The sequence below is a fragment of the Vipera ursinii genome, assembly GCF_947247035.1.
Source record: "Vipera ursinii genome assembly, chromosome: 12".
Classification (NCBI taxonomy): Eukaryota; Metazoa; Chordata; class Lepidosauria; order Squamata; family Viperidae; genus Vipera; species Vipera ursinii.
Window position 1 is genome coordinate 8,362,772 of NC_139525.1, and position 16,407 is coordinate 8,379,178.

The following is a 16,407-nucleotide window of genomic DNA, read 5'->3' on the forward strand; positions in this document are numbered from 1 at the left end:
CTGCGTATAACACCCCCACACACACACCAGAGATTTGCAAATTAATTTCAGCAACTCAGGGTGTACACCCAAATATATTTAGGCAATCCTCGTTTGGAGCCCATATTTGGGCCGGCAACTCAAGTCAGGAAGCAAAGTGTGGCTAAGTAAGACCACAACTGTGCTTAAGAATTCCCTTAAGCAAGGAAATTTCCAGTTTCTAGCAAAAATTGCCCCATGGCAAACAATGGACTTATTTAACAGCCAGAGTTTGCTTCTGACCATGGTGTTCTCTTCACTGCTGCAAAAAAAAAGATCATAAAATCAGGTATAGTCACCACGTGGCCCTCTTTCCAAACATCATGGCTTATGACCCAAATTGCGGGCTCAATTATAGTTGTAAGTTGAGGACTATCTGTATGTTAATTTGGAGGAAGGTTAGAAATAAGGCTGTATATATTTCTAACATCAACAAAAGAAGCAATTCGTCCCCAGACACACATCACACCGTTAAGTCGTTAACAGCCAGAGAAATCAAATATTTGCTTCATTACAACTGTTCTCAAGAAATCAGGACAACCCGAGTGATGTATTTAAAGAGCTTTCAGAATAAAAACTGTATAAAGGTTTATTATGGGTCCAGGCAGATTCCTCTATTGAATACAAAAAATATATATATTCAAAGCATCACATAATACTGATGATAAAAACCATACTCGAACGGATGCAGAGCGACAGCTAAGATTAAGGACGCTCCCACTGAGTCTTAAAAATACACACAGAGACACAAAAATCACTACGACACAACTTCAAAAGGATCACTGAAATCTGAGCTTGTTTTCAGTGTGTTTCCCCAGACAAGCGCCGACAAAAACACCTTCCTTTCCAAAGAGTACCAGGGATTTTCAGAATGCAAGGAATTAGCACCAAATACCATTCAGTTTCGGGGTGGAAGGGCAGAGGGGGGCCGAAGAAAGCGGAAAGGAGTCCAAGAAGAGATTTATTTTTCAGACCACAACTCGACTTTGATTCAAGCCAAGGTGTTGTCCACGTATGTACTTATTTATGCACAGTGGTACATAAAACATCCAGCGGTACCTCGGTACCCGACTGCTTCTAAAACTTGTCAAGTTTGGTACTTGACGCATTTTGACACTAAAAGGTCGTTTCGGTCCTCGTCGTCTGGTTCTCGATGCGCTGCGATAGGAAGATGGGGACAGCCACAGAGGGCAGATGGGAAGTCAGCCAGGCTGGGAAGGTTGCCGACATAGGAAAAGCGGGGACAGCTCAGGAACAACAGACAGGAAGTCGTTCCCAGCAGAAAGAAAGCATCAGCGGATAAGTCACGTGGTTTTTTGGTACTCGTTTTTAAAGTATTCCTTGCACCTTCCGGAACTACAGTCATTAAAGAGTACCGAAGTAACACTGCACAATCATCAGGAGTGTCTTTCAGAAGACTATACAGGCAGTCCTCGGCTTACGACCACAATTGAGGCCAACATTTCCGTTGCTAAGCGAGACATTTGTTAAGTGAGCTTTGCCCCATCGTACGACCTTTCTCGCCACCGTTGATAAAGGAATCAATGCGGTTGCTGAGTTAGCAACACGGTGGTTAAGTCAATCTGGCTCCCTTTATTGACTCTGCTTCACAGAAGGTCGCAAAAGGGGATCACGTGACCCCAGGACGCTGCAACCGTCATAAATATGAGCCAGATGCCAAGCGTCCGAATTTTGATCACATGACCCTGGGGATGCTGGAACGGTCTTTAAGTGTGAAAAACAGTCCTAAGTCACCTTTTCAGCATCACTGTGACTTCAAATGGTCACTAAACGATCTGTTGTAAGCCAAGCACTAACTATAGTAAGAAGCCTGGAACACAAGTCATATCCAAGTCATAATTTTTTTGTTGAAGGTTTTTTATGAGGCAGGTACCCAATTGTAATGTTTTGGTGTTAAGGACAAATCAGGACCATTATTGCTTGACCAACCATGGTCCAAAATATCACATAAAGACAGTAACTGTCTGATAAAAGAGCTTTTGTAGTGCTCATTGCACAGGTTGGGGTTCACATATAGCATTAAGCAACAAGATGGCTGGGCTTCAGCTTTGCATAGTGTGCAAATTCCACCCCTTGCATAACCACAGCTTTATAGCTTAGCACGTAGTGTGAGCCAGCCATTTACTATTCATATAGTAGATCTGTCTTGGCACGATATGTGAAGCCTCCTCAAAGAGGGCCTTAGTGGCCTATCTACTGCCGAATCCGATTCTCCCACAGAAATCTCAAAGATAGGGGGATCAATTTCCTGCTGTTGCAAATCAGCACATTTATTTATTTTTTAGTTAATCTATCCTGTTTGGTGACGGGGGCTACAATTCCATTCCACTGCACAGGAAACTAGCTTATACAAACTCGTAATATCTGTCTATCTAGATTAACGTTACCAAAAGCTTTTTTTAAAAAAAAAACATGTTCCACCATATTTGGAGATCCTGTGAATTGGACCAGAGGCCATTTGACAACACAAAACATCTGCTCCCTCTCCCCCCCCCCGCCCCCACAAGCTACAGTCTCATTGGGGGCTTATATCAGGACCTTACTATTTTATCCCGTCCGTATCCATTAAAAGCAAGGGTCCAGAAAGAAAGATCGTTTATCTCTTTACCAAAAAAAATAGGGTCCGCTGATGACCCCAAAGGAAGAGGATGCAAAAGAAAAGAGGTGTCCTCTGAACATTTTTGACTTCTCATCGGAATTTGGGATTAAACCACACAAAATGCATTTGAGAAGCCCTTGGGGCCAAGTCTAAAGGTCAAAAGGCAACTCCAGATGCAAGTTTGGTACAGGCTACTAAGATCTTCATTGCCCTTTGATCCAAGATGGAGAACTGGTTACGGATGAGCTTTTCCAACAAGCAAGTCTTGGAAAGCTTTAAAAATTGGAAGAGGTTTTTTTTTTTTTTTCAAATTAGGCAGCGTTAAGATTTGCAGACTTCAACTTCCAGGATTCTGGAAGTTAAAGTCCACACATCTTCAAGATGCCAAGTTTGAAGAAAAAAAAATCCCTAGCTGGAGCCTCCAGATATGGATCCAACTGAAACAAAATATAGTATTTGAGCCCCAGGCTAAAGAGCTGTAGAACTCTGGATTGAAATCACTCAAATGTATTTTTGGAAAGTTCTGGGTAGGATCTGATAATCCAGAATGAGAAGCATTATTCAAGGGGGGGGAAAATGGCCTTTAACTAAAAGAGGCAGCTGTTGGTTATACTACAATAGCAAGAATAGGCTAACATGAATTTAAATAATATGTCCACTTAAATAGATTGACGATTAATGACACAAATAAAGATAATGAAACTAACAGTACTATGAAATAGTACTATGAAAAGCCTCCCTTTTTTAAAAAAAATCTATTTTAAAACTACTGGTCCTTAGTAGTTTCAAATCTCAAAAGGAAAAGCTCCTTATTTTCAAACAAAATTCAAATAAAATCTTTAAGACAGCAGTCAAATCAAACTGGTTTTCCAAAGCTCAAGTCGTCAGGGAGGTGGCTCCTAAAAATCTTCTGTTTTTGTTATTTTATTTGTTTAAATAAACCCTGCAAATGAAGAACAGAAAATAAGAGATTAAGAGACAGCTGTTTTTAAATGCCAAGAAATTACACATTAAGCCATAATTGGTCTGGGGCTTGCTACACAAACCAATCATCAGAGTTTGCAAAAATGGTTTACACCTTATTGTTATGTGTCAGGCTTAGTGCAACGTGCACATCCGGCTGATGACCATCCCTCCTATTATTTCCCAAATCTGCAATCATCATTTCTGAAGAAAAAGCAGGTCTCAAAAAGCACGTCTACCATTATTGATATGTCTAAAGCAAGGGTCTTCAAACGTGGCCCTTTCATGACTTGTGGACTTCAACTCCCAGAATTCCTCAGCCAGGCACGTTTATGCTGGTTGGGGAATTCTGGGAGTTCGAAATCCAAGTTGCCAAGCTTGAAAAAAAGGGCCTTTAACTAAAAGAGGCAGCTGTTGGTTAAGTTATACTGCAATAGCAAGAATAGGCTAATATGAATTTAAATAATATGTCCACTTAAAAACATTGAAGATGTTCCATTAATTTACCTGGATTTGGGCCATTTCTTTGATTTCAAAAAAGGAAACCCTCCTTTCCAACACAGGGCAATGCAAGCTGCAAGTGCTCTTTATTGCAATGTATTTATACCTTGGAGTGTTGGGCAAATTCCTGTCTTGCAGTGTTACACCATCTCATACTGGTTACTTGTGATAGATCGGGAAAGGCACCAGGCCAAGAAAATGCCAATCAACTATGAGAGAGAGGGAAAGACGGGATTAACCGGATGGCATCAAGCTAAATTATCTGTACAGATAAATCCTCGGCTTACAACCGTTCTGTTTAGTGACCATTCCAAGTTACAACGGCACTAAAAAGGGACTGATGACAATTTTTCACATTTACAACTGTTCCAGCATCCCCACGGTCACATGATCCAAATTTAGGTAGTTCGCAACCGGTTCATATATAACATGGTTGCAGTTTCCCAGCATTGTGTCATCCAATTTTGTAACCTTCTGATGAGCAAAATCAATGGGAAAGCCAGATCCACTTAACAACCATATTACTAACAACTGCAGCGATTCCCTTAATAAGTGTGGCAAGAAAGGTGGTTTAAAAAAGGGCAAATCTCACAATGAATGTCTCACTTAGCGACTTTTAAGCTTGGGGACTTTGGGGCTGGAGGTATGTACTTCCATATCACTCCAGTGATCCCTGCCATTTCCATCAAATCATCTATCAATGACATTAATAGCACACGTGCAACTATTCTAAAGTTACACAAATGGTCATTAATCTTTGCACTGATCATTAATTAATTTCCTCGAATGGACTTCTAGCTCCGATGCACCCCCTCTTTCCCCCATTACCGCATAACCAACAAGGTTTTACTGTAAAATTGGTCCCAACAACTTCTAGGCATCTTCTGTAAGGCCTGATGTGTGTTAAGGTGAGAATCCCTCTCCGTCCAAAAATCATTTGGGGGCTGGAGGGCATCTGGACAAACAAAAGGGGTTCCTGGACAGGAGCCAGCTGTTGGCACTGCTCAAGGAGAAAGTCTTAACTCAGCCACAGCTGGCCAGGGGTCCCCATGTGCCTTTGCTAACAAGGTAATCAAAGATCAAATAGAGAGGAGGGGGGGGGGAAATCACAGGCGTTAGGACAGAGGAAGATCCTCAAGGAAGGCTCACCTGGAAACAAGCCGTGCCAAAGGAGATCCCAGCCACGATGCTCATCTCGGAGTCCATGGTTTGTATCACCAGGCTAAAACAACCCTTCAGAGACAAACGAGAGACGCCTTTTCGCAAGGAACCAAAAAACACCCACACCCAGTCCATTTCAACCTCGACTTGACTTTAACCTTGTAATCAAAAGACCGCATGCCGATTTCTTTCAACCGGATGGAAGACTTGCAAAGACCCTCCAGCATGTGTCAATATTTGTGCAGCACAATCTGCGCTCTTGCTTTATTGCCGTGGACTTTGGAAGGATTAATAACCAAGACCTGCTCTTTATTTCAGCCCAACAGGAAGTAGGGAGATTCAGAGAATAAAAGCCAGGACCTCTTCACAATCTGGTGTTTGCGTTCCACGCCACACACTCCTTGTTATCTCACGCCGTGCTCCATATCACGATCGTGGACCCTCAAAAATCACTGTGACTTGAGCTAAACTAATTTCATAGACATGGAAACAATGAAAAGGTGAGGTTGAGGCTTAGGGAAGTTCCAGCTTCATTCCTTCTACCCAAGACTCCCATGTTCTGCTTTAACAGCTTTGAAAACTCCCTAACGACACATCCTCCCTCATTCCCTCTTGGGACTACAGACCTTCAGTTGGCCCAAGCAAAGCCTAACGTGGCCCTTGGACCAACAGATGTTGTCTTATGGCACAGCATCAGGTGAACCATCCATCATGGCTTATCAATAAACTCTGTTAAAACCAGCCATGTCTTCATGCAAGGGTGGGCAACTTCGTTGCAGCCCAGGAAAAAAGGTCAAAATGGCAACATCGTGATGTCAATGAGAGACAAAAGGTGAAATGGGGAACTGATTTGCCACCTTATTTCTCTCACCGAAAAGTTGCTTAACTTTGTGAGTGGCTTAATCTAGTTATTTTCATCTATTTCTCAGTAAAAAGTAGTAAAACAACAACAGCAACAAGCTGCCATTAAGCAGTTTGCTAGCAAACCAAAATCTGGAGGCAATTTCCAGATTCTAGAAAAATCTAGAAAGGTCAGCAGGCCTTCACTTACGTGCTCATAAACTTTGCCTTCTGCTTTGGTGACATTCCTCAAGTCATCGTCGGTACAGTTCTCCAAAGGCTTGCAGCAACTGATGGGGATGCCTTTTTGTTTGAAGTAGTCACTCATTTTCCAGTCCATGAAATTCTCTACACCGCAGCAGTGCAACTGTGCAAAACCGAATGAGCACTTGATGACCACGGCAAGACACACAAACTATACCACCACCCTAAAATGGGACACTCTTGGGTCCAAACAGCCTATTGCAGGTCTTCCAGTGCTCTAACTTTGAAAGGGATCTTTTCTAGAACTGGCTTGGAAGTAGTCTACACTGACATCCAATACCTTTGAGAAGCCCATTTCAGAGTCTCGGATGCGGAATGGCTTGTGCCCAGAACTTGTGGGTCCTGCATCACTGGAGGGTAGCTGACTCAGGAATTCTAGGAGCTGAAGTCCATGAGTCATAAAAGAGCTGAGGTTGCCTACCCCTGCTCTAGGTTCTCCTTCTTGAGCAGGGGGTTGGACTAGATGACCTCCAAGGTCCCTTCCAACTCTATTATTCTATTATTACCACTCCAGGACCAAACCACAGGATCGACAATGTGTCTTCCCATCAAGACTTCACTCCAGTCTTTGTCAGCCTGTCCTCTGCTTATAATTTTATATCCCAGATTAATCAGATTATTATTAACTTCCACAACGCCAAGCTGGCACATCCTGTAGCAGGCGGTTGGAAGTACAGGGACCTATCTTAAATTCCCGGTTTTCTTACTAAATGGAAAATCACACAATATACTGAACGATGCATTTAAAATATTTTGGTCAATAGGAGTATGGGATCTTTTCAGATGCCAAGTGTGACGGGCCAGAAGCCAATAAATGTTTTTGGGGTGTTTTTTTTTTAATTCATCTGGTAAGATCCCATTCCCTGGTTTCCATAGTCAGGGGTAGGCAACCTTGGCTCTTTTATGACTCATGGACTTCAACTCCCAGAATTCCTGAGCCAGCCATGCTGAGGGGAAAGGGAGAGGTTTCGGAGCTGAGTCATGCTGGCTCAGGAATTCTGGGAGTTGAAGTCCACGAGTCATAAAGCAGTCTAGGCCTAGGCCAGGGGTAGGCAACCTTGGCTCTTTTATGACTCATGGACTTCAACTCCCAGAATTCCTGAGCCAGCCACGCTGAGGAGAAAGGGAGAGGTTTCCAAGCTGAGCCAGCCTGGCTCAGGAATTCTGGGAGTTGAAGTCCACGAGTCATAAAAGAGCCAAGGTTGCCTACCCCTGCCATAGGTAAAGGTCCAATTTTACCAGAGTTCATAACCTTGGTTCTCCTACTTTTCAAGATTTATTTAGGGAGTTCACTGGACTCCAGCTCAAAGGTGTTTCAGGGACAAACAAGCTATGGGTTTATACATTACAACAAACCATAAGTATATAAGCTATAAAAAAAAAACACAGAAAAATACAAGGTTTCCACTCACTGTTTTCTGGATGTCATCAATTGCTTTGCTAGGATCGTCTTTGGTCCCATTGTAACGCTTCACAGCATTTTCATAGTTTTTCTTAAAACTATCCTTTATCTGTAGGGAAAGGGAGAAAGTTCCATTATACACAAGTGCGGCTGTCACAGAATCAAAAGACACCTCCAGCCAGTTGAATGAGTTAAAAGTAATGGGAGATGCCGAGAAATAAAAGCAGGGAAATGACAAGGCCTAACAACATATCAGTATGGTGGATTTTTAGAAAAGACTTTGTGGAAAATAGAAACACACCACTTTCAAGATATCGTTCAAATGAGAGGTGTAATTTTCTGTCAGTTTCAAAGCTTTTGTGTTAAATTGTATTCTTAAAAAAACTGAGAATCCACGCATATTTTTATACAGCAAAAAATGGCAGAGCAGATGTTTTCAAATGCATTTTGGCACATTAAGCCACCATGGATGCTAAAAATATAAAGAATTCAGAATTGGAAGGATTTACATTACAATCCACATTTTGCTTTGGATTCAAACGGCTTCTACACACAATCCTACCCTAAATTGGCTATGCAAAATTTCAATCAAAAGTCAGACAAGCTCATTTGGAAGGAAATTCCAAAGTTTTATTTATTTATTTATTTTAATTTATTACATTTATATTTTTACAGAACATAAGAGAAGCTTTGAACAACTTAAGGGTAATTTTACACACACTTATCCCCAAAGGTCTTTACTAGGAAATTACATACCATCTCAATCCAGCTGGACTCTGGATAAATGAATGGAGTTTCTTAGGAAACTGTGTTTAAAAAATGGAGATCGAATATGAATGAAATAACCTTTGCTGGAAGGATTTTTCAGGAATCTTTGCTGTTTGGCCAGCTCCAGCTTTCAATGAAAGCAAAAAGGGAACATACTGCAAAGTTCCTGAGGAAAAACAACAGGAAGTTCCATTTTTACTCCATTAAAACAGCAAATTATCGAAGATACAGCACGCACCTCATGTCTGAAGACAAAACCCAGAATGGCAGCGACCAGCACCACAAGGAAGATGAGGGTTAAGAACATAGCATACTGTGAACAGAAAACAGGAATGAATATCAAAATGGCCCTCATTGCTTGTGGTACAAGAGTAAACAATATTATACAGGTAGTCCTTAACTTATGACAATTGGAACCAGAACTTCTGTCACTCAGCGCTACGGTTGTTGAGCCAATCCTGATTTTACAACTTGTAATGCTGCAGTTGTTAAGCAAGTCACGCATCCGTTAAGCGAATCTGGCTTCCCCGTTGACTCTGATTGACAAAAGCCGGCTGGGAAGGTTGCAAAAGCGGGGGTCACATAACCCCAGGATAGTGCAACCATAATCATAAATACATGCCAGTTGCCAAGCGCCCAAATTTCGATCAAGTGATAGTAAGGACACCACGCCGGTCATTTGGGGGAACACTAGCCACAAGTCTTTTTTTTTCAGTACTGTCGTAACATACCTGTTCGAACAAGCCGGCCTGGCCTGAGGGGGGATTGGTGGGGGTTTTTTTTAACTATCATTTTATTGGGGTTTTTATTAATGTACCAACTGTTTTTATGGGCATGTATTTAATTACCTTTTAATTTTTGTAACTCTGTGTTTTATTCTTGCCCTGTACACCGCCCTGAGTCCTTCGGGAGAAGGGCGGTATAGAAATATTAATAAATTAAAAATTAAATTAAAATTAAATTAACTTCAGTGGTTAAAGAATTGTCGTAAGTCAAGGAGAACCTGTACCCCAGCTATAACAAGACACTTTGCAGGGGGGGCGGAAAGTGCCAAATCATTAAGTATGGTCTAGTTGTGTTAAAATTCTGCCCTGTATTTAGATAAAAAACAGAATATACATTTTCTATTGCTAATCAAAGAAACCAACAGGATAGCCTGAAGGTGTTCCGCACGGACTGAAATCGCAAATCCCAGCCAAGCTTCTTGCAGTTCAAACAAAGGCCATTTGTTGGAACAATTACCAGTTTCAGCATCCATGTGCTTCCGCGACAGGTTGCAAAACAGCCAAAGGTGCCTAGCAAGGCGACCACCAGTCCCGCCCCAATCAGGACGTAAGGAACATTGCTGGCCTTCTCGTTCAGCAGGAAGAAGTAGACTTCCAGGCTCACCTTGCCCCAAATGCCAACGCCCAGGAGGATGATGCCGGAGAACTGGAAGAATAGAAGAAGAAAAAAAAACATGCGTAAGTCAAAAGGTAACATCTCAGAAGACGTTCCCCTGCAAACGAGCCGTTCCTCGTACTCAAGACTTCTCCGTGGTTCTGTGCCTCCATTGCACTGATGCAGGCCAACTCCGCTTTGAGCCAATTTCATTCACATTTAGGTCAAGAGTACATATAACCCCTTTCATTTGGAATCACTGCTGGGCTCCTCAAGCATGCATGTAGAAATGTTTGAGGGATGGGAGACCCACCTTTCCTTATTGGGGGAATCAAATTTTACAGTTCCCCAAAACGAATTCCAAACATGGGTTGCAAGGATTGGTTCAGATTACTAGCAAAGGGAAACTGTCAATTTTTTCCCCCAAAAGGGCTGAAAAAGAGGGAGACGGCATAAGAGAAAGCAAAAAGGTGTATCCCTGCTCACGATTTGTGGCTGTGTACAATTCGTTTAGTATTTACTTATATCCCACCTTTATTATTTTATGTAGCAAATATAAGTAATACTCCACCCTCCGCCTATTTTTCCCACAACAATCCAATGGGGGGGGAGGAATTGGGCTGAGAGAGAGAGACTGGCCCAAGGTCACCCAATTGGCTTTCATGGTTAAGACAGGACTATAACTCACTGTCTCCTGGTGATTGCCCCAAAGTCACCCAGCCAGCTTTCATGTATAAGGCAGGACTACAACTCACCATCTCCTGGTCATTGGGCCAAAGTCACCCAACCGGCTTTCGTGGCTAAGGCGGGAGTAGAACTCACTGTTTCCTGAATATTGCTAAGCACATTGATTTGTGCTTAGAGTGTAAGCCGCCCTGAGTCTTCGGAGAAGGGCAGGATATAAATGGGATTAAAATAAATAAATAAATAAAAATAAAATTGGCCCAAAATCATCCAGATGGTTTTTTATGCCTAAAGTGGAACTAGAAATCTCAAGTCTCCTGGTTTCTCGCCTAGTGTTTTAACCACTAGACCAGGGGTAGGCAACCTTGCCTCTTTTATGACTCGTGGACTTCAACTCCCAGAATTCCTGAGCCAGCTAGCTCAGGAATTCTGGGAGTTGAAGTCCACGAGTCATAAAAGAGGCAAGGTTGCCTACCCCTGCAGTAGACCAAACTGATTGATGATCCACGATGGTCTTTCCTCCTAAAGCCCATCATCTTGCTTTAAGGGTTCAGAATGAGGCTGTACTTTTTTAAACTCTTCTTAGAAGTATTTGACAAACAATGCTCACCATGCTATAGGACGTGTGCAGCTGAACGGCACAGTAGATCATTCCACCAAAGTAAGGATTTATCCAGCCTCTATGAAGTTTTGTTTTCTCTTTTACTTCCCACTGCACACTGCGCCTCTTTATCTCAGAAGCAGGTATTTTTCTCACTCTACAACCAGCTTCCACCACGTCCTTCAGAAGTGAGCCCTTGAGGATTTTCCCTCCCACCCCAGATCCCACTTCTCCACCCATCCCCACGTTCACAGATCCCCTTCCATTTCTCTTCTGTAGAAAGAGACAAAGCAAAACAACAATACCTGCATTCAAAAGACCAATTCTGCAACTCCCTTGGGGGAAAAAAACCACACTCACCTGAATCCAAAGCCTGGAGCAGCAGAGTTGAAAGGAAAAGACACGGTTACTAACTGCATTCCATACATTGCTATTCACACACACACACACACACACAGAGAGAGAGAGAGAGAGAGAGAGAGAAATCCTGAAAAGCAAACTGGCAACTTTTTTTTTAAAGAAAAAAGCAGAAAGACTCAAGACCTTAGGCCTGGCACCTACCAGAGAATATCAATATTCTTTACTATATTCCTACTACATTCCTTACTATATTCTTACTATATTCCTTACCATATTCTCTGACCCCTTTCCTTGAAGGAAGGGGTTCTCTACCTTATCCAAGCAATGTTATTTGATTACAATATGGAGGAGTTTTGGTGGTTGGGAGAGAAAATATATTTCACTGGGGATTCGTCGGAAACAGAAAGAAGACAAGCATGTTTGAAAGTATTGTCTTTAGATTTTGTATATGGTGATTTTTATAGAGGTAGTTGTGTCTAAAGACTTTGTTTCAAATTCTATCAAAATTTACAAGCCATTTGGATCTATTTTATTCTTTTCCTCTCTTATCAGTAAGAAGGAACGCGTTTCTGTACCCTCAATGCAGTAACATCTGTTTAATCATTTAATAACTTATAGCCTAACTTACAGGAGATAGCAAAAAGTCCTGATGCCACTCTTTACTCGATGTTGGTGGAAAATATCCAGACTTTACTAGGACTGTATTAACTACTGATGAGGCATTGTATTTTGCTGGTTAACAGCAATATATACGGTAGATGTAATACAAATGAAGTGGCAAAGGACACTGTACCATCGTTTGTTTGGACACATTCATCTTTTTAAATAATGCTTCTTAAAATTAACTTTATTATCTGTGTTCTTATTCACCATTATATCATGCTCAGTACACTTTTATATATGCATGATGTATGTAAGTAGCCGACAATTGGATATTTTACTGTTTCTGGCCATATGGCTGTAATAAAAACTGATTTGATTTGATTTCAATGTGTCCTCTTTAGATGGGGAGGGGGGAATGTTGAGAGACAAGGGGATGCTCTGTTCTTTTGGGGTGTCTATTTCATCAGGCTGCATTGCATCTGCAAGAAATGCCTTTGTTACTGATCCCAGAAGAGGTAGGAAAAGAAAGAGGACGCATGGACGCACATTCCTTCGAGACTTTGCTTCTGTTCTCTGAATGTCTTTAGAGACCAATCTGCAAGAGGAAGGAGATGGTTCTTCCTGCTGTGTAGAAAAAGGATTTGCAAGATTTGTGAACACAAGGATTTGCTCCTTGTGTTCACAAGTTTACAAAGCTCACTGCAACTTAAATAACTTTCCAACGACTCTTGATCAAGGCACAAGGGCAGAGGAAAAATAAGAGACTGAACTTGGCACCCTGATTACAACCAGATTATCTCATCAGTAGATAGAGAACTAAAACAGCCCCGCCTTCACCTGAGATCAATCACCTTTCCTCTTATTTTTTTTTCCTGTTTGGAAAGAATTTTCAAACTTCAAAGTTGGCAGAATAAGGAAGCTCTGAAGCTACAACGGCTGAGTGCTGACACTCGTTGAAACCACGACTCCCAAGCCACAGTGGCTGGGTCCCGTTCGCACAACCTCAAGCATTCCGGTTAAATGAGCTTTGGTTAAATGCAGCAAGCTCGTAGGCGTGGCAGGGAATTGCAAAGTACTGGAGGGCAATGGGAAGAACAGCCTCCCTCCGTCCAACAATATTAGGTGCAGCGTTGCATTCATGCAAGGAAAAACTCGGCTACTGCATTCCCATCACATGCAACGCCTAAACCAGGGGGTAGGCAACCTTGGCTCTTTCGTGACTCGCGTGGACTTCAACTCCCCGAATTCCTGAGCCAGCAGTCCACGAGTCATAAAAGAGCCAAGGTTGCCTACCCCCACCCCCACCGCCTAAACAACTACTAAGCCAATGCTGGCTGAGGAATCCTGGGAATTGAAGTCTACGTATCTTAAAGTTTCCAAGTTTGGAAAAACTGCCGGGGTAGAACTGTACATCGTCTTTGCACAAGCTGTAAGCTATTGGCAAAGCTCACCTCCAGGCAGGTGGGACCAGAGGCCCCATCACGGGCTGTGCTACATGATGGGGCTTGTAGTCTTCCCCCCCCCTCACCCCTTCTTTTTGCAAACGGCGCCCCTTTCTTTGCAAGAGGCAACTTTTGGGGGTGAGAAACGCCAAGAAACCCTGTCCCTCTGTCCAGGGCGGGTGGAGGGGCGGGTGGGAGGGGGGAAGAGACCCCCTTCTCCGCCCCCCATTGTTCCCTAGACCCTTCCTCACCCAGAAGATGAAGGTGTAGATGAGGAGGACGCTCTTCAGGCAGGTGATGACCGGCTTGGTCTGCAGCCTCCGCGATGGGGATGCCATCCCCGACCCGGACCAGGCGCTCCGCCGCTCGCCCAGACGAAGCCAAGACTCCCAACTCGTTCCAGCCGCCAGCCTGAGCGGAACAAGCCGAGCCTTTCCGGAAATGGCCGAAACCGAGAGGCGGCTTCTTCCCGGCCAATCGCAAATCCGGGCGGACTTGCCGAAGCTCTCCGGAAATTGCCGAAAGAGGGACAAACCCCCCCCCCCAAAACCACCACGTAGGGCCGGGGTAGGCAACCTCGGCTCTTTTATGATTCATGGACTTCAACTCCCAGAATTCCTGAGCCAGCATAGCTGGCTCAGGAATTCTGGGAGTTGAAGTCCATGAGTCATAAAAGAGCCGAGGTTGCCTACCCCTGACATAGGGTAAGCCAACGTCGGTCCAACCTCGAGCTTGGCGAGTGTTTTTTTTCTTCTTCTTTTTCCGGAGGATTCCGAAAGGCTTCGCTCCTTTCGCGAGCCCAATCGGAACCATCCGGGCCTTTCCGGGACATCCCGAAAGGAGGCGGGAGCCTCCTTCGGCTTTTTCCGACGTCTCGCCTGGCTTTTTGTTTTTTTTAAACGGGTTTTAGCAGCTGCCCGAGGCTGGTTTGTAAAAAAAACAAAAAAAAAGGCGAGGATGCTTTGCTTGCACCGTGAGATGGCGCCAGTCCACCAGCAGCGGCGGATTTCAGAGTTTCGGCGCTTTTAAAGTTCAAAACGGGCTCAGGGACCCCAAGGGAGACCAGTTTTGTCTCGGTTTGGTTTTGTTTTGTTTTGTTTTCCAAACGGGGCTCGATAATAATAATAATAATAATAATAATAATAAGAAGAAGAAGAAGAAGAAGAAGAAGAAGAAGAAGAAGAAGAAGAAGAAGAAGAAGAAGAAGAAGAAGAAGAAGAAGAAGAAGAAGAAGAAGAAGAAGAAGAAGAAGAAGAAGAAGAAGAAGAAGAAGAAGAAGAAGTTGGAAGGGAACTTGGAGGTCATCTAGTCCAACCCCCTGCTCAGGGAGGAAACCTTATACCATTTCAGGCAAATGGCTGTCCAGTCTCTTCTTAAAAACTTCCAGTGTTGGAGCATTCACAGTTTCTGGAGGCAGGTTGTTCCACTGGTTAATTGTTCTAAATGTCAGAAAGTTTCTCCTTAGTTCTAAGTTTGCTTCTCTCCTTGACTAGTTTCCATCCGTTGCTTCTTGTCCTGCCTTCAGGTGCTTTGGAGAATAGCTTGACTCCCTCTTCTTTGGGGCAGCCCCTGAGATATTGGAACACTGCTATCATGTCACCCCTCACCCTACTCTTCATTAAACTAAAAAGGTAAAGGTTCCCCCGCACATGCATGCTAGTCGTTTCCAACTCTAGGGGCCGGTGCTCATCTCCGTTTCAAAGCCGAAGAGCCAGCGCTTGTCCGAGGACGTCTCCGTGGTCATGTGGCCGGCATGACTAGACGCCAAAGGCGCACGGAACACTGTTACCTTCCCACCGGAGTGGTCCCTATTTTTCTACTTGCATTTTTATGTGCTTTCGAACTGCTAGGTTGGCAGAAGCTGGGACGAGTAACAGGCACTCACTGCTACGCGGCACTCGGGATTCGACCCGCCAAACTGCCGACCTTCCGATCGACAAGCTCAGCGTCCTAACCCACTGAGCCACCGCTTCCCTTAAACTAGACATACCCAATTCCAGCAACCGTTCCTTGTATGTTTTAGCCTCCAGTCCCCCAATCATCTTTGTTGCTCTTCTCTGTACTCTTTCTAGAGTCTCAACATCTTTTTTACATCGTGGTGACCAAAACTGGATGCAGTATTCCAGGTGTGGCCTTACCAAGGCATTGTATAGTGGTATTAGTACTTCACTTGATCTTGATTCTATCCCTCTGTTAATGCAGCCTAGCACCGTGTTGGCTTTTTTGGCAGCTGCAGCACACAGCTGGCTCATATCGAACTGATTGTCTACTAGGACTCCAAGATCCCTCTCCCAGTTACTACTATTGAGCAAGGTATTTTGCATCAACAGCTGCAAAAATTCCTCTCGGGTCTGCCGAGTTTTCCCCCTCTTGGCAGAATCCAGCTCCTCCTTTAAAATTTCAAAAGAGCGCCTGTCCCGACCTGATTCCCAGGCATTTTTTTTCAATTATTCATCTCATGAGCCGTCTTCTTTATTTTGTTCTTGATTAGATCATCTTACAGTAGTCCGGGCTACTTGTTTTGTTTATTGCTTTTAGCTAGTTTCTCCCTCCCCCCCCCTTTGTCGTTTTGTACGCTGTCCAGGATGAGTTGGGCAGCTCGTAGGTTTAAATAAACAAGCGAGCGAGCAAATAAATAAAGATTTCCTCCCGGGCTTCCTCCGTCCTTCTGCCTCTTAAGGTTGGAGGCGGTGGTTTCAACACAGAATAACTGAATGGGAAGGGACCTTAGAGGTCTTCTAGTCCAAACCCCCCCCCCGCCCAAACGGGAGACAGTCTCTAGTCTATACCATTTCGAACA

General features: G+C 43.6%; 1 protein-coding gene across 1 annotated transcript; it reads right to left on the minus strand.

Annotated features, from left to right (window-relative positions):
- Window positions 1–591: 591 nt before the first annotated feature.
- TSPAN6 (tetraspanin 6) lies at window positions 592–14,026 on the minus strand. Its single transcript, XM_083371824.1, has 8 exons — window positions 13,859–14,026; window positions 9,780–9,968; window positions 8,776–8,850; window positions 7,780–7,878; window positions 6,315–6,470; window positions 5,252–5,335; window positions 4,209–4,311; window positions 592–3,581 (listed from the first exon to the last, which is right to left on the minus strand). The coding sequence occupies exons 1-7, from the start codon at window positions 13,943–13,945 to the stop codon at window positions 4,243–4,245; spliced, it is 759 nt and encodes a 252-aa protein (XP_083227950.1). The 5' UTR covers window positions 13,946–14,026; the 3' UTR covers window positions 592–3,581; window positions 4,209–4,242.
- Window positions 14,027–16,407: the final 2,381 nt, after the last annotated feature.

What these genes read in the sequence shown, in the direction of transcription:
- TSPAN6 (XM_083371824.1), bottom strand. Translation starts at nt 13,945, where the DNA reads ATGGCATCCCCATCGCGGAGGCTGCAGACCAAGCCGGTCATCACCTGC. An exon ending in TTGATGACATCCAGAAAACA is followed by an intron (nt 6,471 to 7,779) that starts GTGAGTGGAAAC and finishes GGTTTTGCACAG; the next exon opens with TTGCACTGCTGCGGTGTAGA. An exon ending in AAGGCAAAGTTTATGAGCAC is followed by an intron (nt 5,336 to 6,314) that starts GTAAGTGAAGGC and finishes TTGTCTCTGAAG; the next exon opens with GGTTGTTTTAGCCTGGTGAT.